Source organism: Somniosus microcephalus, unplaced genomic scaffold, assembly GCF_052327205.1.
Source record: "Somniosus microcephalus isolate GS21.2 unplaced genomic scaffold, FLI_Smic_1.0 unresolved_chr2, whole genome shotgun sequence".
In the NCBI taxonomy this organism is placed as follows: domain Eukaryota; kingdom Metazoa; phylum Chordata; class Chondrichthyes; order Squaliformes; family Somniosidae; genus Somniosus; species Somniosus microcephalus.
In genome coordinates, this window is record NW_028225180.1 from 16,556,041 (window position 1) to 16,577,130 (window position 21,090).

General features: G+C 52.9%; 1 protein-coding gene across 1 annotated transcript in view; it reads right to left on the minus strand.

Annotated features, from left to right (window-relative positions):
- Positions 1–8,040: 8,040 nt before the first annotated feature.
- The window catches only part of LOC147092195 (cobalamin binding intrinsic factor-like), a 39,948-nt gene continuing 26,898 nt past the window's right edge, over positions 8,041–21,090 (minus strand). Inside the window, exons 5-8 of the mRNA XM_085975566.1 lie at positions 15,868–16,054; positions 11,689–11,907; positions 9,702–9,858; positions 8,041–8,164 (exon numbers count right to left, since the gene is read on the minus strand). Of these exons, the coding sequence (XP_085831692.1) occupies positions 8,041–8,164; positions 9,702–9,858; positions 11,689–11,907; positions 15,868–16,054 (687 nt within the window). The remainder of the gene's footprint in view (positions 8,165–9,701; positions 9,859–11,688; positions 11,908–15,867; positions 16,055–21,090) is intronic.

Below are 21,090 nucleotides of genomic sequence, written 5' to 3' on the forward strand. Positions count from 1 at the left end.
TTCGACAGTGCGGCGCTCCCTCAGTACTGCCCCTCCGACAGTGCGGCGCTCCCTCAGTACTGCCCCTCCGACAGTGCGGCGCTCCCTCAGTACTGCCCCTTCGACAGTGCGGCGCTCCCTCAGTACTGCCCCTCCGACAGTGCAGCGCTCCCTCAGTACTGTCCCTCCGAAAGTGCGGCGCTCCCTCAGTACTGCCCCTTCGACAGTGCGGCGCTCCCTCAGTGCTGCCCCTCCGACAGTGCAGCGCTCCCTCAGTACTGCCCCTCCGACAGTGCAGCGCTCTCTCAGTACTGCCCCGCCGACAGTGCAGAGCTCCCTCAGTACTGCCCCTCCAACAGTGTTGCACTCCCTCAGTACTGCCCCTCCGACAGTGCGGCGCTCCCTCAGTACTGCCCCTCCGACAGTGCGGCGCTCCCTCAGTACTGCCCCTCCAACAGTGCGGCGCTCCCTCAGTACTGGCTCTAATATTTCAGTGGAAGTCTGAACGTTAAAAGAAATACTTTAACCATTGCCGTGAGATATTGTAATAGTTTAATTCCTTTCAACATGATAAATCACTGCTATCAATATTAGCATCATTAACAGTTTGAAAAGAAGACAAATCACATTGTACAAGAGTTTTACATCAAGTCTTATCCAACCCTTTCAGTGAGGTCGATATTTGTTCTATATGAATCTGAAAGTGTATATCGCAAGTATCTGTTCCCCATCGGACGGCAGATAATCCTTGATATCTTTTTGAGAAATGATGGTGGAAAGAAAAAGACATTAGTTTAATTTTAGCAATAATTTTTATTCAACAACCGGTTTTATTGAAATTGTAAGAACGAGTCCCTGATTTTGGAGAAATGCTTTCACCTTTGTGAAGTCTGTATTCACGGAATATCCGGTGAGAATTCCCGGGGATTTTGTGCGTCTGTGTGTGTGTGTGAGAGGCTTTGGCCGCGATTTTCTCCTCGCTGTCGGGATGGGGGGCGGGTCAGCTGGTTTCCGGGTTCCAGTCCCACCCCCAGCGGCCTCCCCCCACCCCCCTCCGGCAGACGTGATTTTCCCTTGATTGGCCTTGTTAAGCCCCGCCTTGCGGGCGCCCCAGCCAATTAACAGGAAGCGGGTCTGATATCATTTGAGACGCGTCATCTGCCGGTTTCCTTAAAGGGACCATGCGCGATTTTATTTTGATTTTTCTCTGTTTTGAGTTGCTGAAAACACTGACAGTCACTGCACAAAGGTGAACTCTTGCACCCAGGCTCTCCAATGACTCCCTCCATATGGAGGGAGTCATTGTAGAGCCTGGGTGCGAGAGTACGCAGGGAGGTTCTCTTTCCTGCCAAGGGCGGAATAGACCTCCCCAGGACACCAACTTACCTTGCACCTCCACCCAGCACCCTCTATCTACTTTATCACTTCCCCATCTCACTAGCCACCCCTCACACTCACCCTCATTCTACTGCAAGCATACCAACTAACAACACACTTCAGAGGTTTAGCTAATGTCCATGTGAAGTTTCTGGTAATGTGTTGCCATACAGTGAAATCTCGTGTTCAAAAAGTGCTCCTTGTTGGACAGATCTGAGCGCACATTGGGAAGTGCCCTTTTACCTCCTCCCTTCCCACTGTCCAGGGCCCCAAACACCCCTTCCAGGTGAAACAGTGATTTACTTGTACTTCTTGCAATCTAGTATACTGTATTCGCTGCTCACGATGTGGTCTCCTCTACATTGGGGAGACCAAGCGCAGATTGGGTGACCGCTTTGCGGAACACCTCCGTTCAGTCCGTAAGGGTGACACCGAGCTTCCGGTCGCCTGTCACTTTAATTCTCCACTCCACTCCCACTCGGACCTCACCGTCCGCGGCCTCTTACATTGTTCCAACGAAGCTCAGCGTAAACTCGAGGAACAGCACCTCATCTTTCGATTGGGCACTTTACAGCCTTCTGGACTCAACTTAGAGTTCAACAATTTGAAACATAGAAACATAGAAGATACATAGATACATAGATACATAGAAGATAGGAGCAGGAGTAGGCCATTCGGCCCTTCGTGCCTGCTCCGCCATTTAATGAGATCATGGCTGATCCTTTAATTCAGTATCCCGTCCCCGCCTTCTCTCCGTAACCCTTAACCCCTTTTGCCCGTAGAAATATATCTAATTCCCTCTTAAATATATTTAATGAGCTGGCGTACACTGCCCTCTGTGGCAATGAGTTCCACAGGTTCACCACTCTCTGAGTGAAGAAATTCCCCCTCATCTCTGTCCTAAATGGTTTAGCCCTTATCCTTAAATTATGTCCTCTAGTTCTGTTCTCACCCGCCAAGGGAAACATTCCTTCTGCATCCAGTCTGTCTAGACCTGTCAGAATTTTATACACTTCTATGAGGTCCCCTCTCAATCTTCTAAACTCCAGTGTGTACATCCCTAAACTACATAGTCTCTCCTCATAGGTCATTCCCGCCATTCCTGGTATCAGCCTGGTGAATCGCCGCTGCACCCCCTCCATGGCAAGAACATCCTTCCTCAGATGAGGCGACCAAAACTGTACACAGTACTCGAGGTGTGGTCTCACCAGTGCCCTGTACAGCTGCAGCAAGGTATCCCTGTTCCTGTATTCTAACCCTTTTGCTATGAAGGCCAGCATACCGTTTGCCTTCTTGACCGCCTGTTGCACCTGCATGCTCGCCTTCAGTGACTGGTGTACAAGAACACCCAGGTCTCTCTGTACTTCCCCCTCTCCCAATCTATTGCCATTTAAATAATAATTTGCCCTCCCGTTCCTGCACCCAAGGTGGATAACTTCGCACTTGTCCACATTATAGTGCATCTGCCATTTATCTGCCCAATCGCCCAGTCTGTCCAAATCGCTCTGGAGCTTCCTGGTCTCTTCCTCTGAGCCCACCCCACCTCCTAGTTTAGTGTCGTCTGCAAATTTGGAAATGCTGCATCCGACTCCCTGATCCAGGTCATTAATGTAAATTGTGAACAGCTGGGGGCCCAGGACAGATCCCTGTGGTACCCCACTTGTTACTGCCTGCCATTCAGAAAATGAGCCGTTTATTCCAACTCTCTGTTTTCTATCTGACAGCCAGTTCCCTATCCACGCCAAAACTTTCCCCTTTATCCCATGAGCCTCAATTTTCCATGCTAATCTTTTATGTGGGACCTTATCGAAGGCCTTTTGGAAGTCCAGGTACACCACATCTACTGGCTCTCCCCCATCTATTCTACCAGTTACTCCCTCAAAAAATTCCAATAGATTAGTCAAGCACGATTTACCCTTTGTAAATCCATGTTGACTCTGTCCTATCCTGTCCCCATTTGCTAAGTGCTCCGCTATTTCATCCTTAATGATGGACTCCAGCATTTTGCCCACAACTGATGTAAGGCTTACAGGTCTGTAATTACCTGCTTTTTCCCTACCCCCCTTTTTGAATAGTGGGGTAAAGATAGGAGCAGGAGTAGGCCATTCGGCCCCTCGAACCTGCTCCGCCATTCAATGAGATCATGGCTGATCATCCAAATTCAGTACCCGGTCCCTGGTTTCTCCCCAGATCCCTTTATCCTTAAGAAATATATCTAACTCCTTCTTGAATATATTTAATGAATTGGCCTTAACTGCCTTCTGTGTGTTATGTTCATTAATAACTAAACATTCTTATTATGAACAGCTAGCTTCTAGCTAGACATTTATTCAGTACACGTTCTCTAGGTACAGCATCTGTAGAGATTCAGCATGTGTGCTTCTGTGTGCAGGCTTCCATCTTGACTGCTGCCTTGTGGGTAGTCTAGTGCATCATGGGTAGCCCACTCTTATATACATACAGCACCACCTAGTGTACCATTCCAGAATGACAGGTTACTGATCATTTCACTGTGGTAGAGAATTCCACAGGTTCACCACTCTCTGGGTGAAGAAATTCCTCCTCATCTCAGTCCTAAATGGCTTACCCCTTATCCTTAGACTGTGACCCCTGGTTCTGGACTCCCCCGCCATCGGGAACATCCTTCCTGCATCTAGTCTGTCCAGGCCTGACAGAATTTTATAAGTTTCAATGAGATCCCCTCTCATTCTTCTAAACTCCAGCGAGTACAAGCCCAATCGACCCAATCTCTCCTCATACGTCATTCCTGCCATCCCAGGTATCAGACCATAACCTCTGCCCCTATCCTTTGTTTTTCATTTATTTTTGTCTTTCTCCCACACGGCATCTGTCGAGCATTCTGCCAGCGCCATTGACACTTCATCAAGAGCCATCTTTTGCTCCTTAACTTGTCCCATTACCATCTCCTTTTGCCTTGCACCATCTCTTAATCTCTCTCAATGTTTATTAATCTCTTACCCCTTCTTTCCTATCACAGACCTTCCGGTTTGTTCTTTCCTCCCCTCCCCCCTTTCCCTGCCTCAACAATTGCTTAAAATCTGTTCCAACTCCAGCTTTTTCCAGTTCAGACCAAGGGTCCCAGACCTGAAACGGTAACTCTTGTTTCTCTCTCCACAGATGCTGCCTGACCTGCTCAGTATTCCCAGCAATTTCTGTTTTTACAACCCTCCCTACTTCTGTAACCTCCTCCAGCCCCTACAACCCTCCCTATCTCTGTAACCTCCTCCAGCCCCTACAACCCTCGCTATCTCTGTAACCTCCTCCAGCCCTACAACACTCCCTATCTCTGTAACCTCCTCCAGCCCCTACAACCCTCCCTATCTCTGTAACCTCCTCCAGTCCCTACAACCCTCCCTATCTCTGTAACCTCCTCCAGCCCCTACAACCCTCCCTATCTCTGTAACCTCCTCCAGCCCTACAACCCTCCCTATCGCTGTAACCTCCTCCAGCCCCACAACCCTCCCTATCTCTGTAACCCCCCTCCAGCCCCTACAACCCTCCCTATCTCTGTAACCTCCTCCAGCCCTACAACCCTCCGTATCTCTGTAACCTCCTCCAGCCCTACAACCCTCCCTATGTCTGTAACCTCCTCCAGCCCTACAACCCTACCTATCTCTGTAAGCTCCTCCAGCCCCTACAACCCTCCCTATCTCTGTAACCTCCTCCAGCCCTACAACCCTCCCTATCTCTGTAACCTCCTCCAGCCCCTACAACCCTCCGTATCTCTGTAACCTCCTCCAGCCCTACAACCCTCCCTATCTCTGTAACCTCCTCCAGCCCCTACAACACTCCCTATCTCTGTAACCTACTCCAGCCCTACAACACTCCCTATCTCTGTAACCTCCTCCAGCCCTACAACCCTCCCTATCTCTGTAACCTCCTCCAGCCCCACAACCCTCCCTATCTCTGTAACCCCCCTCCAACCCCTACAACCCTCCCTATCTCGGTAACCTCCTCCAGCCCCTACAACCCTCCCTATCTCTGTAACGTCCTCCAGCCCTACAACACTCCATATCTCTGTAACCTCCTCCAGCCCTACAACCCTCCCTATCTCTGTAACCTCCTCCAGCCATACAACATTCCTATCTCTGTAACCTCCTCCAGCCCTACAACCCTCCCTATCTCTGTAACCTCCTCCAGCCCCTACAATCCTCCCTATCACTGTAACCTCCTCCAGCCCTACAACCCTCCCTATCTCTGTAACCTCCTCCAGCCCTACAACACTCCCTATCTCTGTAACCTCCTCCAGCCCTACAACCCTCCCTATCTCTGTAACCTCCTCCAGCCCCACAACCCTCCCTATCTCTGTAACCCCCCTCCAACCCCTACAACCCTCCCTATCTCTGTAACCTCCTCCAGCCCCGACAACCCTCCCTATCTCTGTAACCTCCTCCAGCCCTACAACCCTCCCTATCTCTGTAACCTCCTCCAGCCATACAACATTCCTATCTCTGTAACCTCCTCCAGCCCTACAACCCTCCCTATCTCTGTAACCTCCTCCAGCCCCACAACCCTCCCTATCTCTGTAACCCCCCTCCAACCCCTACAACCCTCCCTATCTCTGTAACCTCCTCCAGCCCCTACAACCCTCCCTATCTCTGTAACCTCCTCCAGCCCTACAACCCTCCCTATCTCTGTAACCTCCTCCAGCCATCCAACATTCCTATCTCTGTAACCTCCTCCAGCCCTACAACCCTCCCTATCTCTGTAACCTCCTCCAGCCCCTACAATCCTCCCTATCACTGTAACCTCCTCCAGCCCTACAACCCTCCCTATCTCTGTAACCTCCTCCAGCCCCTACAATCCTCCCTATCTCTGTAACCTCCTCCAGCCCCGACAACACTCCCTATCTCTGTAACCTCCTCCAGCCCTACAACACTCCCTATCACTATAACCTCCTCCAGCCCCTACAACCCTCCCTGTCTCTCTAACCTGCTCCAGCCCCTACAATCCTCCCTATCTCTGTAACCTCCTCCAGCCCTACAACCCTCCCTATCTCTGTAATGTCCTCCAGCCCTACAACCCCCCATCTCTGTAATGTCCTCCAGCCCCTACAACCCTCCCTATCTCTGTAACCTCCTCCAGCCCTACAACCCTCCCTATCTCTGTAAACTCCTCCAGCCCTACAACCCTCCCTATCTCTGTAACCTCCTCCAGCCCCTACAATCCTCCCTATCTCTGTAACCTCCTCCAGCCCCTACAACCCTCCCTATCTCTGTAACCTCCTCCAGCCCTACAACCCTCCCTATCTCTGTAACCTCCTCCAGCACCTACAACCCTCCCTATCTCTGTAACCTCCTCCAGCCCCTACAATCCTCCCTATCTCTGTAACCTCCTCCAGCACCTACAACCCTCCCTATCTCTGTACCCTCCTCCAGCCCCTACAATCCTCCCTATCTCTGTAACCTCCTCCAGCCCTACAACCCTCTCTATCTCTGTAACCTCCTCCAGCCCTACAAACCTCCCTATCTCTGTAACTTCCTCCAGCCCCTACAAACCTCCCTATCTCTGTAACCTCCTCCAGCCCCTACAACCCTCCCTATCTCTGTAACCTCCTCCAGTCCGACAACCCTCCCTATCTCTGTAACCTCCTCCAGTCCCTACAACCCTCCCTTACTCTGTAACCTCCGCCAGCCCTACAACCCTCCGAGATCTCTCTACCCCTCGATTATAATCGCTCCACCATTGGTGGCCGTAACTTATGTTGCCTGGGCCCTAAGTTCTGGAATTCCCTCCCTAAACCTCTCCAGCTCTCTTTCCTCCTTTAAGACGCTCCTTAAATCCGACCACTTTGACCAAGCTTTTGCTCACCTGACCTGATTTCTCCTATGTGGCTCGGTGTCAAATTTTTTGTCTTAAAGCACTCCTGTGAAGCGCCTCGGGACGTTTTACTACGTTAAAGGCGCTATATAAATACAAGTTGTTGTTGCTTTGAATTCTAATCGTCTAGAAATATAACCCAGTGCTTTGTTTTTCCTTTATTCGTTCATGGGATGTGGGCGTCGCTGGCAAGGCCAGCATTTATTGCCCATCCCTAGTTGCCCTCGAGAAGGTGGTGGTAAGCCGCCTTCTTGAACCGCTGCAGTCCGTGTGGTGAAGGTGCTCCCACAGTGCTGTTAGGGAGGGAGTTCCAGGATTTTGACCCAGCGACGATGAAGGATCGGCCGATGTACTTCCAAGTCAGGATGGTGTGTGACTTGGAGGTGGTGGTTTTCCCGTGCGCCTGCTGCCCTTGTCCTTCTAGGTGGAAGAGGTCGCGGGTTTGGGAGGTGCTGCCGAAGAAGCCTTGGCGAGTTGCTGCAGTGCATCTTGTAGATGGTCCACACTGCAGCCACGGTGCGCCGGTGGTGGAGGGAGTGAATGTTTAAGGTGGTGGATGGGGTGCTGATCAAGCGGGTTGCTTTATCCTGAATGGTGTTGAGCTTCTTGAGTGTTGTTGGAGCTGCACTCATCCAGGCAAGTGGAGAGTATTCCATCACACTCCTGACTTGTGCCTTGTAGATGGTGGAAAGGCTTTGGGGAGTCAGGAGGTGAGACACTCGCCGCAGAATACCCAGCCTCTGACCTGCTCTTGTTGCTTACTGATTAATTTGGACAGAGAGTACGGAGTGACTGAGTGACTACAAGCAGAAGTCACCCTCTCACCTTAAACCTGACATCACTTTACTTACCGAGAATCGGAACATTCTTTCTGGTGACAAAATGCCACTTAGTCCTGAAGAAGTCCGCCTTCAGCCCATCAATACTGGCGACCATGTTGCCCCAAGGAGTCTGTAGGGTGCGAAAACTGTGCAAAGAACACAGACAGGAATTAATGGCAGCCCCATTGTATTGCATTATAATCTCCTACCCTTCAGAGGGAGCATGCACTGTCGGAGGGGCAGCACTGAGGGAGCGCTGCACTGTCGGAGGGGCAGTACAGAGGGAGCGCCACACTGTCGGAGGGGCAGCACTGAGGGAGCGCTGCACTGTCGGAGGGGCAGTACTGAGGGAAAGCTGCACTGTCGGATGGGCAGTACTGAGGCAGCGCTGCACTGTCGGAGGGGCAGTACTGAGGGAGTGCCGCACTGTCGGAGGGGCAGTACTGAGGGAGCGCCGCACTGTCGGAGGGGCAGTACTGAGGGAGTGCCGCACTGTCGGAGGGGCAGTACTGAGGGAGCGCCGCACTGTCGGAGGGGCAGTACTGAGGGAGCGCCGCACTGTCGGAGGGGCAGTACTGAGGGAGCGCTGCACTGTCGGAGGGGCAGTACTGAGGCAGCGCTGCACTGTCGGAGGGGCAGTACTGAGGCAGCGCTGCACTGTCGGAGGGGCAGTACTGAGGGAAAGCTGCACTGTCGGAGGGGCAGTACTGAGGGAGCGCTGCACTGTCGGAGGGGCAGTACTGAGGGAAAGCTGCACTGTTGGAGGGTCATTACTGAGGGAGTGCTGCACTGTTGGATGGGCAGTACTGAGGGAATGCTGCACTGTCGGAGGGGCAGTACTGAGGGAGCGCTGCACGGTCGGAGGGGCAGTACTGAGGCAGCGCTGCACTGTCGGAGGGGCAGTACTGAGGGAGCGCTGCACTGTTGGAGGGGCAGTACTGAGGCAGCGCTGCACTGTCGGAGGGGCCGTACTGAGGGAGCGCTGCACTGTCGAAGCGGCAGTAGTGAGGGAGCGCTGCACTATCGGAGGGGCAGTACTGAGGGAGTGCTGCACTGTCGGAGGGGCAGTACTGAGGGTGCTCTGCACTGTCGGAGGGGCAGTACCGAGGCAGCGCTGCACTGTCGGAGGGGCAGTACTGAGGGAGCGCTGCACTGTTGGAGGGGCAGTGCTGAGGCAGCGCTGCACTGTCGGAGGGGCCGTACTGAGGGAGCGCTGCACTGTCGAAGGGGCAGTACTGAGGGAGCGCTGCACTGCCGGAGGGGCAGTACTGAGGCAGCGCTGCACTGTCAGAGGGGCAGTACTGAGGGAGCGCTGCACTGTCGGAGGGTCATTACTGAGGGAGTGCTGCACTGTTGGAGGGGCAGTACTGAGGGAGCGCTGCACTGTCGGAGCGGCAGTTCTGAGGGAGTGCTGTACTGTCGGATGGGCAGTACTGAGGGTGTGCCGCACTGTTGGAGGGGCAGTACTGAGGGAGCGCTGCACTGTCGGAGGGGCAGTACTGAGGGAGTGCTGTACTGTCGGAGGGGCAGCACGGAGGGAGCGCTGCACTCTCTGAGGGGCAGTACTGAGGGAGCGCCGCACAGTGGGAGGGGCAGTACTGAGGGAGCGCCGCACTGTTGGAGGGGCAGTATTGGGGGCCAGCACGAGTTGACTAGAGTGGAGCTTACGGCTTTGAGGCCTACCTAAATTTAGCTGGCGAGAGCCGTTGTGCCTCCGTCATGACGTCCAGCAGAGAGGAGCCAAGGGGCACCGTCACCGAGATCCAGTAGATGAAGGTGTTGTACACAGCATCCATTATGGTGTAGTTCACCGTGATGGCTTTTGTTGGTGTGCTTGGGGTGGGGTAGGGGAGGGCGGGTGCGGGGTAGGGGAGGGCAGGTGCGGGGTAGGGGAGGACGGGCGAGGGGGAGGGGAGTGCGTGTGAGGGGGAGGGGAGGGCGTGTGGGGGGGAGGGGAGTGCGTGTGAGGGGGAGGGGAGGGCGTGTGAGGGGGAGGGGAGGGCGTGTGAGGGGGAGGGGAGGGCGTGTGAGGGGGAGGGGAGGGCGTGTGGGAGGGAGGGGAGTGCGTGTGAGGGGGAGGGGAGGGCGTGTGAGGGGGAGGGGAGGGCGTGTGAGGGGGTGGGGAGGGCATGTGAGGGGGAGGGGAGAGTGGGGGAGGGGAGGGCGTGTGAGGGGGAGAGGAGGGCGGGGGATGGGAGGGCGTGTGAGGGGGAGGGGAGAGCGGGGGAGGGGAGGGTGTGTGAGGGGGAGAGGAGGGTGGGGGATAGGAGGGCATGTGAGTGGGAGGGGAGGGCGTGTGGGGGGGAGGGGAGGGCAGGTGGGGGGAAGGGGAGGGCGTGTGAGGGGGAGGGGAGGGCGGGTGGGGGGTAGGGGAGGGCGGGTGGGGGGAAGGGGAGGGCATGTAAGGGGGAGGGGAGGGCGGGTGGGGGGAAGGGGAGGGCATGTGAGGGGGAGGGTAGGGCTTGTGAGGGGGAGGGGAGGGCGGGTGGGGGGGAGGGGGGAGCGTGTGAGGGGGAGGGGAGGGCGTGTGAGGGGGAGGGGAGGGCGGGTGGGGGGGAGGGGAGTGCGGGGGAGGGGGAGGGGAGGGCGTGTGAGGGGGAGGGGAGCGCGGGGGAGGGGGAGGGGAGGGCGTGTGAGGGGGAGGGGAGGGCGTGTGAGGGGGAGGGGAGGGCGTGTGAGGGGGAGGGGAGGGCGTGGGAGGGAAGGGCAGGTGGGGGGAAGGGGAGGGCATGTGAGGGGGAGGGTAGGGCTTGTGAGGGGGAGGGGAGGGCGTGGGAGGGGAGGGCAGGTGGGGGGAAGGGGAGGGCGTGTGAGGGGGAGGGGAGGGCGTGTGAGGGGGAGGGGAGGGCGTGTGAGGGGGAGGGGAGGGCGGGTGGGGGGGAGGGGAGTGCGGGGGAGGGGGAGGGGAGGGCGTGTGAGGGGGAGGGGAGCGCGGGGGAGGGGGAGGGGAGGGCGTGTGAGGGGGAGGGGAGCGCGGGGGAGGGGGAGGGGAGGGCGGGTGGGGGGAAGGGTAGGGCGTGTGAGGGGGAGGGGAGGGCGTGTGAGGGGGACGGGAGGGCGTGTGAGGGGGAGGGGAGCGCGGGGGAGGTGGAGGGGAGGGCGGGGAATGGTAGGGCGTGTGAGGGGGAGGGGAGCGCGGGTGGGGGATAGGGGAGAGCGGGGGAGAGGGAGAGGAGCGCGGGGAATGGGAGAGCGTGTGAGGGGGAGGGGAGGGTGGGTGGGGGATAGGGGAGGGCGTGTGAGGGAGAGGGGAGGGCATGTGAGGGGGAGGGGAGGGCGGGGGAGGGGAGTGCGTGTGAGAGAGATGGGAGGGCGTGTGAGGGAGAGGGGAGGGCGGGTGGGGGGAAGGGGAGGGCGTGTGAGGGGGACGGGAGGGCGGGTGGGGGGGAGGGGAGGGCGTGTGAGGGGGAGTGGAGGGCGGGTGGGGGGAAGGGGAGGGCATGTGAGGGGGACGGGAGGGCATGTGAGGGGGAGGGCAGGGCGTGTGAGAGGGAGGGGAGGGCGTGTGAGGGGGAGGGGAGGGCGGGTGGGTGGAAGGGGAGGGCGGGTGAGGGGGAGGGGAGGGCGGGGGAGGGGATGGCGTGTGAAGGGGAGGGGAGGGCTTGTGAGGGGGAGGGGAGGGCGGGTGTGGGGGAGGGGAGGGCGGGGGAGGGGATTGCGTGTGAGGGGGAGGGGAGGGTGGGTGCGGGGGAGGGGAGAGATGGGGTGGGAGAGGGGAGGGCGGGTGTGGGGGAAGGGAGAGATGGGGTGGGGGAGGGGAGGGCGGGTGTGAGGGATGGGGCCGATGGTGTGGGGATGTGGAGGGCGTGTGTGGGTAAGTGGAGGCCCTGGATTTTGGGTTTCGGGTGTTTTGCAGTCGGTACCTCTAGGGCAATCAGCGGGAGGTCATCTGATGAGAGAATTTTTGTCACATCAATTAAGTATTGAGTAAATCTGCCGTAGGAAGTGGGGAGCGAGAGAGGGAGTCAGAGAGAGAGGGAGATATAGAGGGGGGAGCCAGAGAGAGAGAGAGGGGGAGACAGAGAAAGGGAGAAAGCGGGAGAGACAGAGAGAGAAGCAGAGAGAGAGACAGAGGGAGAGAAAGACAGAGAGAGAGAGAGTGAGTGTGAAACGGAGAAAGAGAGAGTGAGAGAGAGAGAGAGTGAGTTTGAAACACAGCGGGAGGGGGAGTGTGAGACAGAGAGAGAGAGACAGATAGAGACAGGGTGACAGAGACAGAATGGGAGAGTGTGTGAAAGAGAGAGAGACAGAGGGAGAGAAAGACAGAGAGAGAGAGAGACAGAGAGAGAGACCGAGAGAAAGAGAGGGAGAGCGTAGATGGAGAGGGAAATTAGAGATGCGTGCAATAACGGCACAGCAGTTATCATGGGTGACTTAAATCTACATATAGATTGGGCTAACCAAATTAGTAACAATACTGTGGAGGAGGAATTCCTGGAGTGTATACGGGATGGTTTCCTGGACCAATATGTCGAGGAACCAACTAGAGATCAGGCCATCTTAGACTGGGTATTATGTAATGAGAAAGGATTAATTAGCAATCTTGTTGTGCGAGGCCCCTTGGGGCAGAGCGATCATAATATGATAGAATTCTTCATTAAGATGGAGAGTGAAGTATTTCACTCAGAGACTAGGGTCCTGAATTTAAATAAAGGAAACTACAATGGTATGAGGCGCGAGTTGGCTTGGATGAATTGGGGAATGCTACTTAAAGGGTTGATGGTGGATAGATAATGGCAAACATTTAAAGATCGCATGGATGAACTACAGAAATTGTTCATCCCTGTTTGGCATAAAAATAAAACAAAGATGGTGACTCAACCGTGGCTAACAAGGGAAATTAGGGATGGCATAAGATCCAAGGAGAGGACATATAAATTGGCCAGAAAAAGCAGCAAACCTGAGGATTGGGAGCAGTTTAGGATTCAGCAAAGGAGGACAAAGGGATTAATTAAGAGGGGGAAAATAGAGTGAGAGTAAGCTTGCAGGGAACATAAAAACTGACTGTAAAAGCTGCTATAGATTTGTGAAGAGACAAAGATTGGTGAAGTCAAGCGTAGGTCCCTTGCAGTCAGAATCAGGGGAATTTATAATGGGGAACAAAGAATTGGCAGACCAATTTAATACACACTTTGATTCTGTCTTCACAAAGGAGGACACAAATAACCTCCCAGAGATGTCGGGGAACATAGGGTCTAATGAGAGGGAGGAACTGAAAGAAATCAGTATTTGTAAGGAAATGGTGTTAGGGAAATTGATGAGATTGAAGGCCGATAAATCCCCAGGGCCTGATGGTCTACATCCTAGGGTACTTAAGGAAGTGGCCCTAGAAATAGTAGATGCATTGCTGATCACCTTCTAAAATTCTATAGACTCTGGAACAGTTCCCATGGATTGGAGGGTAGCTAATGTTACCCCACTATTCAAAAAAGGTGGTAGAGAGAAAATGGGGAATTACAGACCGGTAAGCCTGACATCGGTAGAGGGGAAAATGCTAGAGTCCATTATAAAAGATGTAATAGCAGAGCACTTGGAAAACAGTGACAGGATCGGACAAAGTCAACATTGATTTACAAAAGGTAAATCGTGCTTGACTAATCTACTGGAATTTTTTGAGGATGTAACTGTTGAATAGATAAGGGAGAACCAGTGGATGTGGTGTATTTGGACTTTCAGAAGGCTTTCGATAAGGTCCCACATAAGACATTAGCGTGTAAAGTTAAAGCACATGGGATTGGGGGTAAGGTACTGACTTGGATAGAGAACTGGTTGGCAGACAGGAAGCAAAGAGTTGGAATAAATGGGTCTTTTTCCGAGTGGCAGGCAGTGGCTAGTGGGGTACCGCAGGGATCGGTGCTAGGACCACAGCTATTCACAATATATATAAATGATCTAGGCGAGGGAACTAGATGTAATATCTCCGTTTGCAGACAACACAAAGCTGGGTGGGCGTGTGTACTGTGGGGGGGATGCTGAGAAACTCCATTATAATTTGGACAGGTTGGGTGATTGGGCAGATGCATGGCAGATGCAGTATAATGTGGATAAATGCGAGGTTATCCACTTTGGTGGCAAAAACAGGAAGGCAGATTGTTATCTGAATGGCAATAGATTGGGAGAAAGGGAAGTGCAACGAGACCTGGGTGTCCTTGTGCACCAGTCGCTGAAGGTAAGCATGCAGGTGCAGCAGGCGGTTAAGAAGGCAAATGGAATGTTGGCCTTCATAGCGAGAGGATTCGAGTACAGGAGCAAGGATGTCTTGCTGCAGTTGTACAGGGCCTTGGTGAGACCACGGCCTAGAAATTGAGTTGGCGCCGCGCCAGGGCTTTAGCGCCGGAAATTTAGCGCCGGCGCTAAGTCCCCCTGCGCGCGCCAAAAATTCAGTAGCGCCGCGCCCAGACGGCTTCCGGCGCTACTGGCGGGCGTGAGCGCCTCCCATTGCGGCGCTAATCCGGTGCTGCGGGACCCGATGCGGTGCGGCAGGCTGGGGAAGTGCAGGCCTCCTCCTTCAGTTAAGGAGGAGCTGCCTGCACCCGCCCGCTGTCCGTTCAAATATTGAAAAAAATGAGCCCGGCACCTCGGACAAGTGCCGGGCTTGCAGGCCAGACGCATCTGTTCCGCGGGGGAGGGGTGGAGGAGTCCGGGGAGGGAGGTGCGGGCAGGCGACCGGCGGGAAAGCGGCCGGCCGCCGCGCGACCTTAATGTGCCGGCGCTAACTCGGGGAAGACTCGGTTGAAAAAATCTTAGTTGCGGCTGCCACGGGCGAGGCGGCCGCAACTCAATTTCGGTGCTGGGGCCCGTCACCACGGCAACCGGGACGCTGCGCACACCGATGACGTCATCGGTGCCGGCGCAGCGCAACCGGTCTACCGCCGATTCTAGGGCCCCAGGGAATTTCTAAACTGGCCATAACTCCGGCGCTAGGCCCTCTAGCGCCTCAAATGCGGCGCTAAGGCTACTCAATTTCTAGGCCCACATCTTGAGTATTGTGTGCAGTTTTGGTCGCCTTATCTGAGGAAGGATGTTCTTGCCATGGAGGGAGTGCAACGAAGATTCACCAGACTGATACCTGGGATGGCAGGAATGACGTATGAGGAGAGATTGGGTCGATTGGGCTTATATTCGCTGGAGTTTAGAAGAATGAGAGGGGATCTCATTGAAACTTATAAAATTCTGACAGGACTGGACAGACTAGATGCAGGAAGGATGTTCCCAATGGTCGGGGAGTCCAGAACCAGGGGTCACAGTCTAAGGATAAGGGGTAAGCCATTTAGGACAGAGATGAGGAGGAATTTCTTCACCCAGAGAGTGGTGAACCTGTGGAATTCTCTACCACACAAGGCAGTTGAGGCCAATTCATTAAATATATTCAAGAAGGAGTTAGATATATTTCTTAAGGCTAAAGGGATCAAGGGATATGGGGAGAAAGCAGGGACCGGGTACTGAATTTGGATGATCAGCCATGATCTCATTAAATGGTGGAGCAGGCTCGAGGGGCCGAATGGCCTACTCCTGCTCCTATCTTCTATGTTTCTATGAGAGTGGGAGACCAAGACAGGGACAGAGTGAGAGAGATTGGAACAGACAGAGAGACAGAGAGAGCAAGAGAGAGTGAAACCGAAGGAGAGAGAGTGAAACAGAGAGAGAGGGTGAGTGTAAGACACAGAAAGAGAGAGAGAGACAGAGAGAGAACGAGGGAGAGGGCAAGAAGGGGAGAGGGAGAGATTGGGAGAGAGAGAGGCAGAGAGAAAGACAGAGAGAGAGAGAGAGAGACAGAGGGAGAGCGAGTGAGATTAAAACCGAGAGAGGGAGTGTGTGACCCTCCAGCTCGCTGAACCCGTTCACTAACCGATGTCCGCGGAACAGTTCAGTGTGCCGATGTCCAGGTAGGTTTGATTGCCCAGGGAAGGCACCGCCAGTGATGCTGCCAGGGGAATGCTGATAGATCCATCGGAGATTCCCTGGAGGAGGGCCCCCACGGACCTGCCACAGTCCCAGGATCCCGGCGGGACAAGCTCGCGGTTCGTGGTCAGTGCCTGGCGAATGGAGCACACGGTCCTTCAATCTCTGTGGACACTAAGCAATCTCAACAACATCTCGCATTTATAGAGCGCCTTTAACGTACTAAAACGTCCCAGGGCGCTTCACAGGAGCGTAAGTCAGGGAGAATTCCGACACCGAGCCACATCAGGAGATACTAGAAACATAAAAACATAGAAGATAGGAGCAGGAGTAGGCCATTCGGCCCCTCGAGCCTGTTCCACCATTCAATGAGATCATGGCTGATCATCCAAACTCAGTACCCGGTCCCTGCCTTCTCCCCATATCACTTGATCCCGTTAGCGGTAAGAAATATATCCAACTCCTTCTTGAATATATTTAATGAATTGGCCTCAACTGCCTTCTGTGGTAGAGAATTCCACAGGTTCACCACTCTCTGGGTGAAGAAATTCCTCCTCATCTCTGTCCTAAATGGCTTACCCCTTATCCTTAGACTGTGACCCCTGGTTCTGGACTCCCCGACCATCGGGAACATCCTTCCTCCATCTAGTTTGTCTAGTCCTGTTAGAATTTTATAAGTTTCAATGAAATCCCCTCTCATTCTTCTAAACTCCAGCGAGTACAAGCCCAATCGACCCAATCTCTCCTCATACGTCATTCCTGCCATCCCAGGTATCAGCCTGGTGAATCTTCGCTGAACTCCTTCCATGGCAAGAACATCCTTCCTCAGATAAGGCGACCAAAACCGCACACAATACTCAAGGTGTGGTCTCACCAAGGCCCCGTACAACTGCAGCAAGACATCCTTGCTCCTGTACTCGAATCCTCTCGCTACGAAGGCCAACATAGCATTTGCCTTCTTAACCGCCTGCTGCACCAAAAGCTTGGTCAAAGAGGTAGGTTTTAAGGAGCGTCTTAAAGGAGGAGGGAGAGGTAGAGAGGCGGAGAGGTTTAGGGAGGGAATTCCAAAGCTTAGAGCCCAGGCAGCTGAAGGCACGGCCGCCAATGGTGGAGCGATGGAAATCGGGGAGATGCGCAAGAGGTCAGAATTGGAGGGATTTTCAACACTGGGACATAGAGACTCCCGACCCTCAAAGGAACAAATTAAATAGGAGCAGGAGTAGGCCATGCGGCCCCTCGAGCCTGCTCCGCCATTCAATAAGATCATCTCCAGTTTCCCGCCCGATCCCCACATCCCTTGACTCCCCTGGAGTCCAAAAATCTATCGATCTCAGCCTTGAATATACTCAACGGCTGAGCATCCACTGCCCTCTGGGGCAGAGAATTCCAACCCTCTGAGTGAAGAAATGTCTCCTCATCTCAGTCCTAAATGTCCAACCCCTTATCCTGAGACTATGCCCCCTAGTTCTAGACTCTCCAGCCAGGGGAAAACAGCAGTTCAGCATCTACCCTGTCAAACCCTCTAAGAATTTGATAGGTTTCATAAGAACATAAGAAATAGGAGCAGGAGTAGGCCAATCGGCCCCTCGAGCCTGCTCCGCCATTCAATGAGATCATGGCTGATCTGATCCTAACCGCCAATCCACTATCACAGAACCATCTCCTGAATCTAACAGAATTAGACACACGAAATAGGAGCAGGATCAGGCTACACGGCCCCTGGGCCCGCTCCGCTACCCACAGGGCCATGACCGATCCGAACCTAGACTCATGTCCAAATTCCTGCCCGCTCCCCGTAACCCTTAATTCCCTTTACTTCTAGGAAACTGTCTATTTCTGTTTTAAATTTATGTAATGATGTAGCTTCTACAGCTTTTTGGGGCAGCATATTCCATGGACCTACCACCCTCTGAGTGTAGTTCCTCCTCATCTCAGTTTTGAAAGAGCAGCCCCTTATTCTAAGACTATGCCCCCTAGTTCTAGTTTCACCCATCATCGGGAACATCTTCCCCGCACCCACCCGATCCAACCCCTTCACAATCTTATATGTTTCAATAAGATCGCCTCTCATTCTTCTGAACTCCAATGAGTAGAGTCCCAATCTACTCAACCTCTCCTCCTATGTCCATCCCCTCATCCCCGGGATTAACCGAGTGAACCTTCTTTGTACTGACTCGAGAGCAAGTATGTCTTTTCTTAAGTATGGACACCAAAACTGTATGCAGTATTCCAGGTGCGGTCTCACCAATACCTTGTACAACTGAAGCAATACCTCCCTATTTTTATATTCTATCCCCCTAACAATGAAAGCCAACATTCCATTGGCCTTCTTAATCACTTGCTGCACCTGCATACTAACCTTTCGAGTTTCGTGCACCAGGACCCCCAGATCCCTTTGTACTTCAGTACTTTCCAGTTTCTTGCCATTAAGATAATAGCTTGCTCTACGATTTTTCCTGCCAAAGTGCATAACCTCACACTTTCCAGTATTGTATTCCATCTGCCAAATCTCTGCCCACTTACTTAGCCTGTCTATGTCCCCTTGCAGGTTTTTTATGTCCTCCTCACTCACTACTTTCCCTCCCATCTTAGTATCATCTGCAAACTTTGATATGTTACACTCGGTCCCCTCCTCCAAATCTTTAATATAGATTGTAAAGAGTTGGGGACCCAGCACCGACCCCTGCGGAACACCACTAGTTATTGATTGCCATTCTGAGAATGAACCATTTATCCCAACTCTCTGCCTTCTGTTAGATAGCCAATCCTCTATCCATGCCAGAATATTACCCCCAATCCCGCGATTTTTTATCTTAAGCAATAATCTTTTGTGTGGCACCTTGTCAAATGCCTTTTGGAAGTCTAAATACACTACGTCCACTGGTTCCCCTTTATCCACCCTATATGTTACTTCCTCAAAGAACTCCAGCAAATTTGTCAAACATGGCTTCCCCTTCATAAAACCATGCTGACTTTGTCCTATTAAATGATGATTATCCAAATGTCCTGTTACTGTCTCCTTAATAATGGACTCCAAAATTTTACCTACCACAGATGTTAGGCTAACCGGTCTATAGTTTCCAGCCTTCTGTCTACTGCCCTTTTTAAATAAGGGTGTTACATTAGCAGTTTTCCAGTCTGCGGGACCTTTGCTGAGTCCAGGGAGTTTTGGAAAATTATTACCAATGCATCCACAATCCCTACCGCCACTTCCCTCAAGACCCTAGGATGTAAGCCATCCGGTCCAGGTGATTTATCCGCCTTGAGTCCCATTATTTTACAGAGTACCACTTCCTTAGTGATTTTGATTGTGTTTAGCTCCTCCCCCCCTATAGCCCCCTATTTGTCCAGTGTTGGGATATTCTTAGTGTCTTCTACTGTAAAGACTGATACAAAATATTCATTCAGTGTGTTTGCCATCTCCATATTTCCCACCATTAATTTCCCGGTCTCATCCTCTAAGGGACCAACATTTACTTTAGCCACCCTTTTTCTTTTTATATAACTATAAAAACTCTTAATATCTGTTTTTATATTTTTTGCTAATTTACTTTCATAATCTATCTTCCCTTTCTTAATCAATCTTTTTGTTATTTTTTGCTGTCTTTTAAAGTTTTCCCAATCCTCTATCCTCCCACTAGATTTGGCTACCTTATATGCCCTTGTTTTTAGTCGAATGCTATCCTTAATGAGATCACCTCTCACTCTTCTAAACTCCATGGAGTATAGGCCCAGTCTACACAATATGTGCTCAAAGGACAACCCCTTCATCCCAGGGACCAGTCTGGCGACCCTATGTTGCACCTCCTCTAAGGCAAGTATATCCTTCCTTAGGTATGAAGACCAAAACTGTGCACAGTACTCCAGGTGTGGTCTCACCAAGGCCCTGTACAATTGCAGTAAGACCTCCTCACTCTTATACTCCAACCCCCTTGCAATAAAGGTTAACATACCATTTGACTTCCTAATTGCTTGCTGTACCTGCATGTTAACTTTCTGTGATTCATGTACAAGGACCCCAAATCCCTCTGAACACCAACATTTCCTGGTCTCTCACCATTTAAAAAATAATCTGCTTCTTTATTCTTCCGACCAAAGTGGACAATTTCACATTTCCCCACATTATACACGCCTTCCACCTTCTTGCCCACTCGCTTGACTTGTCTATATTCCATCTTTACAAGCAGTTAGGAAGGCAAATGGAATGTTGGCCTTCATTGCAAGAGGATTTGAGTACAGGAGCAAGGATGTCTTACTACAGTTGTACCTCGCTTCTCTCAGGCAGTCTCTCGGAACCGAGGATGACTTGCTTCCACATTAAAAATGAGTTCTCAGGTGACAGATGAGTCCAATGCGGGACCTACAGTCTCTGTCACAGGTGGGGCAGACGGTGGTTGAAGGGGCGGGTGGGTGGGGTGCTTGGGTTGACGTGCGCTCCTTGCGCTGCCTGCACTTGGCTTCCGCTTGCTCCCGGCAAAGAGACTCGAGGTGTTCGGCGCCTTCCCGGATGCTTCTCCTCCACTTTGTGTGGTCTTGGGCCAGGGATTCCCAGGTGTCGGTGGGGATGTTACACTTTTTCAAGGAGGCTTTGAGGGTGTCCTTGAAGCGTTTCCTCTGCCCACCTGGGGCTCTCTTGCTGTGTCGAGCTCCGAGTAGAGCGCTTGTTTTGGGAGTCTCGTATCGGGCATGCGGACAATGTGACCCGTCCATCGGAACTGATTGAGCGTGGTCAAAGCTTCAATGCTGGGGATGTTGGCCTGAGCGAGAACACTGACGCTGGTGCGCCTATCCTGCCAATGAACGACGTTTACAGTTGTACAGGGCCTTGGTGAGACCACACCTGGAGTACTGTGTGCAGTTTTGGTCTCCTTACCTAAGAAAGGATATACTTGCCATAGAGGAAGTGCAGCGAAGGTTCACCAGACTGGTTCCTGGGATGGCAGGACTGTTGTATGAGGAGAGATTGGGTCAACTAGGCCTGTATTCACTAGAGTTTAGAAGAATGAGAGGGGATCTCATTGAAACGTTTACAATTCTGACAGGGCTAGACAGACTGGATGCAGGGAGGATGTTTCCCCTGGCTGGGTGGTCTAGAACGAGGGGTCACAGTCTCAGGATAAGGGGTAGGACATTTAGGACTGAGATGAGGAGAAATTTCTTCACTCGGAGG